The 12,016-nt window shown below is 32.9% G+C and overlaps 1 protein-coding gene across 2 annotated transcripts in view; it reads right to left on the reverse strand.

The window, feature by feature from the left end:
* The window catches only part of LOC106459448 (dnaJ homolog subfamily C member 17-like), a 154,865-nt gene that overhangs the window by 46,044 nt on the left and 96,805 nt on the right, over positions 1–12,016 (reverse strand). For both annotated transcript variants that reach the window (XM_013919070.2, XM_013919067.2), the window contains exons 6-7: positions 7,802–7,895; positions 3,137–3,162 (exon numbers count right to left, since the gene is read on the reverse strand). In XM_013919070.2, the coding sequence (XP_013774524.2) occupies positions 3,137–3,162; positions 7,802–7,895 (120 nt within the window). The remainder of the gene's footprint in view (positions 1–3,136; positions 3,163–7,801; positions 7,896–12,016) is intronic.

The following is a 12,016-nucleotide window of genomic DNA, read 5'->3' on the forward strand; positions in this document are numbered from 1 at the left end:
GCAAATTCAAAAGATAAGAGGTTCTTGTTTTATATTCTTGCTTGTCAATATCGGTAATTTGAGTTTCTAATTTGTACGAAACTATACACTTAGTATTTTCACTTCACAAACATATAATTTGAACCATTGCTGCATTCAACATACCATGTGACACACAAAAAATCTATGTTTATTAGTGTTTTTTAATATTTGCTTTTAAATTCAGAAATTGAGTAATATATAGTACAAAAATTTGAATTATAATCTACAATTTGATACCAAAGTTATTGACATAAATTCATGGAATAGTAGTTCAATAAAAATTTGAATGCGAGTCAACAAATGAGATGACATGGCCTGTCACCCGTGACCAGTCTCGAAAGGGTTAAACTATAAAAAATGATAACCTGGATTAAAACTGCTACAAAATCTCTGAAAGGAGATAGCTAACCAGTTAAATTCTTAAATGGTATTTAATTTTTGAGTTAATGTAGAACTTTAGAAAATAAAAAAATGAACAGAAATTGCTTTACACTTGCTAAATAGAAATTGTTTTATTTGTATTTTTTTTAGTAATTTAAAACAATATCAAATTTGTTAAAACAAATCTTATGTACATCACTACCTCTGAAGCTGTAACATATATTAACATGTTATGTGTCTGATCCAAAATGATGAACCTAGGGGTTGTTAGCTTTCTTTTTTAAATCAATGCTTGTGTGTTATCCAAATCACCAACAAATATTTTAAAATATAGGAATAAGATTTATAATAAATATAAAATAACTTATAGGAATACAATCTTTACTTATAATGTCTCATTCTTTTGATTCAGCATTTCAGTTATACCTACTTTAGAATTAATAAACATAATCTTATGTTTAATTTTTATCATGCTTCATTCTTTTATATACTTTTAATGAGGTTGTAAAAGTAAATGAAAAAGGATAGAGCAGTTAGTGGTTAAACTCATACCATTAGTCATCACCAAAAAAGAAAAAAGCATATGAAAAAATAGAGCTATTAATGGTTAATCTCATACCATTAGTCATCACCAAATTGTAACCAAACACACACACACAATCTCTTATTGATTCAAAACCGAAAAAGAAAAAAGCATATGTAATACCAAATGAAATTTACTATGAATATTATTTGGTCATCTCATTATGAATGTGCATACAGTATACTTTCCAAATCTTCCAGTTATTTGAAGTCACATTGATAGCTGTTTTTTTTTTAGTGTGTTTGTTTATTGTGTATTTATACTTGTTAAATTATAAATACTTTAAGAATTCCATCCAATTAGTTTTCAGAATGTGAAAAATTTGCCTCAGATTTCATACAAAAAGTCAATCAATCCAATTTCTTAAATTCTTTGAATTAATTTTTTGTTTATTGTCAGTTAGAAAAGAAATGCATCTTTTCAAGCACTTACAAGCCAAAGTTGTGTTTTAACCTCCTACTCAAAAAAGTATTATGAATATTACACATAAACTTTGTTCTTTATGGCCTTGCATTTTATAAATTCATCTTAGCAAGTTTAGGCCCAACCAAACAGTTAGCTAGATTTTTTAGATATTGAGAAAATAAAACAGAAGTTAATTGAAAGTTTTGAAATAAACACAGGAACGTAGTTTTCAAGGTTCATATACAAATTTCTGCATCTTAAAGTGCAGCTGTTGTTAGATAATACAAATAATGCACAGCTTCTGTTAAGAAACTATATATTAGTACTACTTTCTTATGTTTTCAGTCCTTTTTTTTTGTTTTCTTGAAACATGAAAAACTTGCTATGAGCTATGCTGATGATTAATGTAATTTACAAAATAACATTAGATAGACAGTAGTGGTGCACAATACTTATGTGGATACGAACTTTATTTTTATCTCAACCTTAGTTAGACAATTTACTGAAACTAAAAATCCTGTTTAACAAACAATGGTAAAATAGGCAGCAACTTCCTAGTTTAGAGTGACACTCACAGCAAAATTTTAAGGGACTAATCTTCCAAAGTAGCTCGCATACAGATCATGACTTTTTGAAAGTCTTCTGTTTTTTAGTTTTTAGTTGTTGCCCATTTCATCTTTGTTTGTTATTCATGAATACTGTGGTTAAATCATCTATAAAAGTCCTGCCATTTTTTCTCAATCTGAATCTGTTTCTGCCATGATACCTAGCTAAAATTACTAGTGCCTCTGACAAATCATTGACTATATCTCTGACTGGTGAGTAGATACACATTATGTTAATGTCTTATTATCAATTCTTGTATAAGATAGTGGTGGTGGAAGAATTTTTGGATTGGTGACACAACTGAAAATAGTGTGAAAGGCATGCCAGTTCTAGGATGGTCTAGGGGCATGCCCCTACAGCAAAACTTTGAAAAATAGGTGCTCTGAGATTGTGTGCTAATTTTACTATAATTTATTGAAGGTATTAATCATTTGCAAGCACTTACCATAGCCATAAACAAGTACAATCATGAACACTTGCAGATTACACATGTAATTTTTATACTGATTCATACGTACTACTATAAGTCTATCTATTTACCTAGAATTAATTTTTGAAGTGCAAGTTAAAGGTTAAAAAGCCCTACAGCTACTGTGACAAAATGTTGGTCTGGCTGCTAACCAGTCTTCAAGACCCACTCTGGCACACATGCAAGACTGCTACTTTTCTCTGTTTCTTGTTTTTCAGAGGGCCGTTACATACCCATCCCCAAAAAGCAATCAATCTTCAATGGCTTCACAATAACTACAAAATGCCAAACAATGTGAAAGTGTAGTTCTTATACATTCCATAACACTGAAATTTTTTATAAGGTGTGGTTGTCACATGACTTGCTGATTTGAGTACTAAAATCATTTGCATATAACTAACTCAACCCTTTATATTTAGTTCAAATCTGGTCATGTATTACTGATCAGTAAGCTGCATTTGTGATTAGTTTTAATATTTGTACCATCATTCATAATTATGTATATAAAGAGACTCGTAGTAAAAACGTAATTTCAATCATTCAACTATTTATGAATTATTTTTTAAGTTTACTTAGTTAAGTAATGTGTATAATTTAAATTATGAATACAATACATATATACATGTAGATACACACACCAATGTTTTTATTCAAAACATATTTTTACCTACCTTTAATCTTTTTCTCTTTTCTTCTTCTGAAAAATGAGAGAAATACTGTTAGAAATTAATTTTTTCAAACAAACATATGTTTACTCAAACTATTTTATCTTTTACAATATTTAAATATTTATTATGCTCATGTTCTCTTAGTTAATTTAAATTAAGAAGTCAAATAATTTATAAGAAACTTAACATCTTGTCTCTCCTCAGCAACTGATAATTTTACTGCTCATGACTTAAGGTCATCTTCAATTCCTGCAGCTAAAAACTAACTAATGTTTACTAAGTGAAGAAAGATACAATGTCCATACTATTAGGTCCAATGGAAACCAAATCTAAGTAGGTGGCTAAAAAATGCTGGCTTGACAAGATACATTTACATGATAAATCTCCATACTTAAATGTTTTAAACTTGTGTCTTTGGTCAGACATTTTACCTAGAAGTACAAGTCTTCTTGTTTGTTAATTAATGTATATCATAACAAAGAAACAATGCAACCTACATGTATCTAGTATAGTCTGGGAGTGTACTATGTACTTTATACTACCATAGTTAATGTGTAAAATTTTTTGAATAATTTAATGTTTTGTCATTTTCAGTTTGGATATAATGACACACTCAATTAAGTTACTGAGTTTTCCCTTTTTAACCAAAGTACACAGTAAGTATTTTGATAATTGGCTGTCATCTAGTGTTGGATAAGTATGCCAATGTATTTGTTGGACCTGATGTCCGACTGTTGTGAATTATGATCACATGCTACCACACAAAAACAGGCCAAACAAGTCCTATTAAACATTTGCTGAGCAGGATTGACTGAAGCACTAGGACATAATAAGCCAGCAATGAGATAACACAGATGATAACATGTTTTCAAATGAGACCCAAACTCAAACACTTTTGAATAGTTGACAATTCTTCTTCATTCTCCTGAAGAAGAATAGTCAACTATTCAAAAGTGCTCAAATTTTGGGTCTCATTTGAAAATATTAAACTAATGTAGGTGATTCCGTGTGTTAATGTCTGAACCAGAATAGATGCTAAAAGATGGGATTATACAGCCTTCTGATGGTATGTGGCCATCTCCAGTGCAGATTGTCAGGAAGAATGGTAGTAACAGGATCTGTGTTGATTTCTAATGAGTGAATGCTATGACACACATTGATGCCTTTTTATTACCATGACAGATGAAAGTATGGATGCATTGGAAGGTGTTTAAAGGTTCAGCACTGTAGACTTGGCAAGTCGAACTGAATATTAAGAGCAGAGCAAAACTACTTTCAGCATACAGGATGGTTTGTTCAAATTCTGAGTCATGCTCTTCAGCCTGTATATAGGTTCCACTAATTTTAAAAGGTTAATGGAACTTATACTTAAAGAGCAGCAATGGGAAAGATGCCTAGTATATGTGGAAAAGTCTATATATATATATGGCCAACATTCAAGTTTGCTGTCACAAACTTTTCATGTTTTTACAGTAGATTAACTGCATGAAAAAAAGTTAAAACCACGGCAGTATGTATTAATTCACACATCAATATAATTTCTTGGTCATATCCTGCATAGAGAAGGTGTCCAAGTGAGCAAGTCACAACCTTATGCAGTTATATTCCAAATTTAATCAAACTACTTTATTATCAATTTATATGAATAAACTAGGCATTGAAACATAGTTAATACATCAAATTTTTATATTATACAAGTTTTAATTTCTTAATTTTAATAGCAAATATCATTAAGTAAAGTAGTAATTAATAGTAGGGATCGTGATGAAACAAAATGGCAGCCAAATAAAATGCCCACTTAAAACCTCCTATAAAATGTCTGTTATCATTCCTATTCTTTCACAGAACTCTTCTGCCCGACGTCCCAATGATTCCTTTCTTGTACCGAAAATTAAAAAAGTATATATATATATATATATATATATATATACATAAAAATGAACTATGCACTACTTTGGGCATATAACTAAATTTGAGGGTAGATTGGTAGAGATCCTGATGAGTAATGAAATTGAATCAGGTATACGTGCTCCCCATGCTTGGTATTGATCGTGCACAAAAATATAGCTAATAAAATGGATAGAAACAAGTATAACAAAAAATGGATAAATTGTACAAAGATAAGTAGAGATTGATATATACATAACCTTGCTAGCTATAGTAATACAGAATGTTTTAATCCTACAAAAAGTATTGAAATAAGAAAGTCAAAACTATAAAACTGAGTTACTTAAAATTTAAAAATTTTTATCCCTACTTTGGCTCAGACTACCATAATTACAATGATTTGCCAAAGAATAGGTAAAATTGAACTGACCACACCTCAAGAATAATGATGTGGACAGACTTCTCTGCAAGAAACCAAAAGGGTGAAAGCATCTAAGAATGCACTCTACCTGAATAGAGGCATCTATGAACATGTGGAAGTTTCGGCAGAGTGGAAAAAAACAGGTGCTCAGAATCATGTGGAAACATTAGAGGAATCATGATAGCAACAGGGAAAGAGAGAGAGAGAGATATAAATACATATCAGAAAAGACAATGAATCATAAGCATATTCCACCGATCTAGTAAATTCACTGCAAGTGACACAAAAGAAGCAAAAAATCCCAAAAAAGAATGAATTTATTGCCCAGGAAGAAAAGGAGGCAAGAGCATCTTGAAAACCACAAGCTCCGTATCTCAGGAATGTAAAGGAGAATGTTGAGCAATATGATAAAGACTTCCACCTAATTTGCACACTGAATTGAAGCCAATGCTGGCTCAGGAGCTTAAACAGTCAACCCAAAAGAGCAGACTCCTGTAAAAACATGGAGATCATAACAGAAGATTCCTCCCAGAACAGGGCTAAAAGTTAACAAATGTCCATATAGTTGTGGAAATACAGACCCAACAAGGTTTTGTGTGAATGTCCTCAGAACTTAGTGTGAAACAGAAAGGTGCAAGTCCTGAAAGACAAGGAAGGCACCTAGAGTCTCCTGCAAAGTGAGTACATAGGCATATAAAGTGTAAGAGCCAACATCCCAGAGACCCAAAGCTGAAGGGTGGCCCCAAAAACAACTTAGTATAGAGTCCCAAGGATGATTAGTTTCTTAGAAGCGGCCACAGAACAAGGAACTCACCAAAAAGTTCACATAAATGAAGGTATCAAATGGAGATAGGAGAGAATAAGTATGATTCCAGGGGACAAGGTAGACCATTAAAGCAAATCCCAGAATCAAAAAAGTAATCTGGGCAATAGATGATGAAGAAAATGGGGCAGTATGAAAAACATATTATTGCAATCTTATCCCAGTAAAGCTGTTGGGGAGTTATGCAATGTCTCAGAAGGAAAGGGTAAAGGGGATTGCAAGCTAAGAAGGTGAGTAGGCAAAAGATGAAAAAGGCATACTGTATATAAAAGAGCCAAAGTATGAGAAGAAGGAAAACCCACAAGCTCTGAGAAGAGAATTGTGGGATAGTACACAAAAAAGAGAATCCTACAATAAGCCACAGAGAAAAAAACTTAAGTTTAGGGAGGACATGGCAACTGAGTGTCAACATGAAGCACAGATTGAAAGCATTTGGAAATATGCACCAAACAGGTGAGAGAACAAAATGGCGAAAAAGCATTTAATGAGTTGAGATGCATGCAAAAAGCTCGCACAAGAACCAACAGAAAGAACAAATGTTATATACCTGGGTTATCAAAGGTCAAAGATGGGTGTTACCTGATCCTAGTCAGGGACAAAAGAACCAGAAGCAAAGGCAACTTGTGGGAGGAGCTGGTCAAAGACATCTAAAGACATGGTAGGCTTAGCAGTAGCTACAGAAGCAGGAGGTCAAGAGTCCTATGTCTGAGATTGACCAACCACATGAAGTACAATGGTTGTAACATTGCTCACCACCTGAGTAATATTCGTCACCGTTAAAATAAAATAAGACAAATATTACGAAGGAGAGTCTGGACATTCGAAAGTTTCAGAAACACAAATATTAAAAGTTGTATGCAATAAGATTCATGAAAGTGTATTCATGGAGAATTTTTTTTAAATAAGTGTGGTATATCCAAGGTACTTAGGCCTTGGTAATTTTATCTATGAAAATTGTGATTAATTATTAAAACCTAAGTGCAGAGTTAATAATACAGGGAATGGTCTTGTCAAAGAAAACATATCACAGACTCAGGAACACGTGTCAGAAAATCTTATAATTTGATTAACAGAAGAAATGTAAGAAAATATAATTCATAGCAGAAGCTCTAACTAAAAGTTCAAAAACTTGCAGCCTTCTTTCTTGAAATTAAATAAAAGAAAAGAAAGAAATATAACATTTTGAATGTTAATTAAAAATATAAAATAACAAGTGAAACAGTTACATAACTTGTAATGAGAAAAATATGTCTGAATCATTAACACTGCAGAGGAAATAATGAGTTTTCAAGTATACTCAATGTGCTTAATGGGAATACTATGCATGGATAGCATGTTGCTTTCCTATTGGTGGAGATCTATAGTCAAATAATGATTGCATAATAGACTGGTGCAGTACACAATATTATGCATAGAGGTTAGAAGTTTCATTAAAATGCTTGGTGCATGTGCAAAACGTTTTTTGGAAGTGGTGCAAGGTTTGAGCTCTCAGTTTATGGAGAAGTGAGAAGCATTTCTGAATTCTGATTATACTGACCAGAAAATACAGCTTCCTTCTTTTGCATATGCTTCCTTAGTAATTCTTGTTCTTCTTCCAATAGCTTAGACCCTTCTTTTCGCAATCTTTCAATCTGGAAGAACATTTAAAAATTCTTATGACGGTATTAATAAAAATGTTCTAGTTATAAATGAATAGTAATAAACTCTGAAATTATGCTCCAAAAAAAAAAAAAGGCAAAAAATTCAATTCAAAAGTGCATATAAAAATTAATAATGGAAACTAATACATGGGCAAATACGTTCAGCCAGACAGGCAATGCTTTGGCTAGCAAAGTAAATGAAAAAACAAAATTAAACATATATATTCACAAAAACAATTAATAAGTTGTTTGTGATTCCAAATAACTGAATCAAGTAATAATTATATTAAAAAGGGAAATTAGCATTTCTGTCTTTATCATTAACTTTAGTAACATTTTACGTTTAATGAATAGTCAGAACCCAAGGTTTAAAACCTGAGTAATTTTTTCAATATAAGCTGTAGTTTCAGGCATACAAGAGGTTTTCTAATCTTGTATATTTAACTCTTAAGTTTACATGAAATACTTTAAAAAGTTTTGTACATAAAAGCATATGTAGGTTTAACATAGAACTTTGATCAAATAAATTTCTAGTGCCTTTTGCCTCGTTATTCACCTATGCTTATGATGTCACATGTCTTGTGGGAAGGATTTCTGTAAAGTAAATCATACCATGTGAAAGCAGACTGTTATGTAATCGACTGGCAGATCCAGTGATAACTTAAAATTACATTATTAGTTTTTGATGGGAATGACCAAAACAGGTAGATTGGTGCATATATCCTGATAAAATAGCATTATTGTTTCATGTATATAATGCTATGTTTTCTAAACCTGGATGAGATTCATTCTTGTTAAAGAAAACCTTTAGAAGCTCCAGTAAATGCAGCATCATTTGTAAATACGCTTATTCTGAATGATTTGTAGAACAAACAAATAGGAGACCTCCAGTTTAACAACTATTATTGGAAGAGGCACATGTAAGTACGATCTTAAGGAATGAATGGTAGAATTTCCAAAAGCAAAAAAACACTGTGTGCAGGATGAAAAGGAGAAACACAAACCAAAGAGACAATACATTCCATTGCTCATATGAAAAATGGTGAAGACTAAACCTGATTAAAATGCGAGTAGAAAATCATGCCCAGATGTAACAAACATAGAGTTAACATGAAAAAAAACTTGGAAGGTGTGACAAGCCAGCCCAGTCAAGCAGCCTCCCACAGATGAATGCAGGTGTGAGAGAATGAGTTCTTTCCAGAAGGGGTGAGAAGAAGCCAATTAACCACGTAAAACAGAAATTCCAGTCCCATACTGACAGCAAGGCTGGTAAATGCCCTCACGAGTTGAGAAAAGAACAAAGGAACAGGCACAAAGCCAAAAGTGAGAGCACAAAAATGGAAGACCCTATCCTCAAGACACTGAAGTCAAAGTAGAACAAAGGGAAGAGGAAATGAAATGGAAAAAAAAGGGTTAGAGAGAATGAGGAAAAATAAATCAGAGAGATAGGTTGTGGAGAGAACCTGAATAACCCATCTGATGGATGAAAATAAAAAGCAAATACTGGTGAATACGACAGGTAAGAGGAGATGCAGATTTCAATTGTTTCTTTATGTAACTAGGAAGAGATGAGATGGCTTAAGGACATCATCAAAGGAAGGAAAAAATTTATTTGATAGGGCAGTTACAGGTGGAAATAATTGGGTGACCAGATTTCCCTGATTTAGGAATCTTAGGGAGGGGATAAAATTCTGGTGTTCTGGGATTACTAACAATAAGATTAGTAGTATCTGATGGCAAGTTACCCATATGAACCAAATCGTTAATGATAGTTTTAACATTCAAGTTAAACAAAGGCATGGTAAAAATTAACGTCAGTAAGTTGTTTTTCAGCTTCAGCAAGAAATACTAAAGACTGAACATGTTCCTATGGCTAAGGCCCCCTATATTCAAATTCAACAAGGCAGAGCAAGACATGAAACCAGACCAAAGTATGTGCTTTACAACTCGAAAACAGAGTAATAGAAATACCAAACATGTTGATAATTATAAATATAAAAACAATAAGGTGTTCTCCATACTGGTTGGAGCTATAAAAAATATATGCAGAATGGTCATTTGATCTCAAATGTTTCAATCAGTACATAAGAACATACATGATAGGTGGGTGGATTTTTTTTTGTCTTGGAGAATCACAGAGGTATATGTAATATGCAATAGTCCCAACTAATAAATGCATTCAAACATGGACCTCGTATTATAATAAAAACCTTGTTTTTTCTTTTTTAATCAAATGATTCCATGACCTCCAGATGCCCCTGTAATTGTTAAAAGGAATATTGCATCTTAAAGTGGTATCACCATGCACAACAAGGTTGTGGGCCCAAGTGTTAAATAAACAGCAAACTAACCTGCTAAGGATTCCATTTAGCTTAAAGAATTACAAGCAGGGCCAAAATTATATTAATAAAATTAGAAGAGTATACTCAATTTGTCCACATTTTTTCCTGCAGAATATCATCTAAAGGATACTGCAACCAAGATGCTAAAGATGTCCCAAAATAGCAAATTGTGGTGAGATTTATCCCCAGATTCACTTTTAAAATGTAAAGGAACATTCTGGTGAACAAGATGGGTGACTTGTACAAGCTAATTTGTTAAAGTAGCCAAAGCAAGAGCCAAAGAGTGTGATTCACTGTAAGGTATTAACAACCTTTTCTAAGACCCTCTGATAGGTTCAGTATGTACAAGTTAATAATAAATAACCTTTACACAAGAAACAAGAAGTTCTTCTAAAAAGAGATGGGATAAGTTAGAGATAGGACATAATGATCAGGATATAAGTACAAGACTTTCCACTTAGAGCAAAGATATCAATATCATCTTTCTGATGGCAGTAATAAATGAATATATGAACAAGCAACAAGTCTCTAAGGATTCAAAAGGAGGAGATGCCAAGATATTAATACTAAGTCTAAGTTCTACTTAAGAGAATTCCTAAGAATTCTAGGTCACTGAGGATGAAAGGTTAAAGAAAGGTCTGTGTTTAATGCTGACAACAGGGATTGGCAGTTTTCATAGCATCTGAAGGTGGCACATAAGTAGCTCTGTAAACAGTTATAAAAGAAGTTAATAAGCCATGGTTATGAAACAAATACATACAGAAACATTCAATTTGTTGATAAATTAGAGAGAAACAATATACAACATGCCTCATACACTTATTCCAGAAGTCAGCCCAACAAGACTGATAAACAGATAGAAAGGTGCATCTGCAAGAATGAGCTAACATTCAAACAATCAATCAGTGAAGAAAATATGGATTCTTGAACAAGAGACAAATAACAGCCAGCCATGAAGTCATATACATTGGATGTCATTGTGAAAAACAAACATTAAACATTGTCTTGGAAGATGATTCTATGGTGATAATGGGACTGGTTCACCATGAGAAAGTTGATTTAATGAGAAAACCATGACTGAGAAAGACATTTGTAAAAAGATGAAGCTCAAAAGGAAGAAGAAAAGGAGATCTTGCTTTCAGGATAAAGAGCCTGAAATCAGATGCCACTGAAAAGCAAGGTACCATTGGTGGTAACACACCCCAAGAGAATGACTTCATGAAGTGAGACTACTGTCCCCAAAGCAGAAAGGTAGGTTTGGAGGACAAAAAGAGTATGAATACAAGACTTCAAAGGCTTGCAATGCCATAGAAAATGGCTGAAGTGTTCCTTGAACTGTGTTGATCCAGAATCCCAGATGTACCAAATATTGTGTTAATATTAAGTAGATTTTGGACATGTGGACAATCCACCCAAGATATGTAACCAGTTAGGTGGTCAAATGAAGTGTGTGTAAGATAATGAATGGAAGAAGAGGTCAGAATAAGCCAACTGTTATAAGTAGAAGTGAAAGTTGATGTTGAGATAATGACAAAAACATCACACACTTTAATTACTCAACAGAAGATGTATGAAGCCAAAGCCAAGCTAAAAGGAAGGACAGTGAAATGATAAAACACCCCTAATGGCTGGAGACGACTTGAATGGGTAATGAAGAAAAACTTTAACATAACAGCAAATGTACAACGTTTCGACAAGGTTTTGTCATCATCACGGACGGGGTGATGACAAAAACTTGTCGAAAAGGTGTATATTTTCTGTTTTGTTTAA

Source organism: Limulus polyphemus, unplaced genomic scaffold (genome assembly GCF_000517525.1).
Source record: "Limulus polyphemus unplaced genomic scaffold, Limulus_polyphemus-2.1.2 Scaffold610, whole genome shotgun sequence".
In the NCBI taxonomy this organism is placed as follows: domain Eukaryota; kingdom Metazoa; phylum Arthropoda; class Merostomata; order Xiphosura; family Limulidae; genus Limulus; species Limulus polyphemus.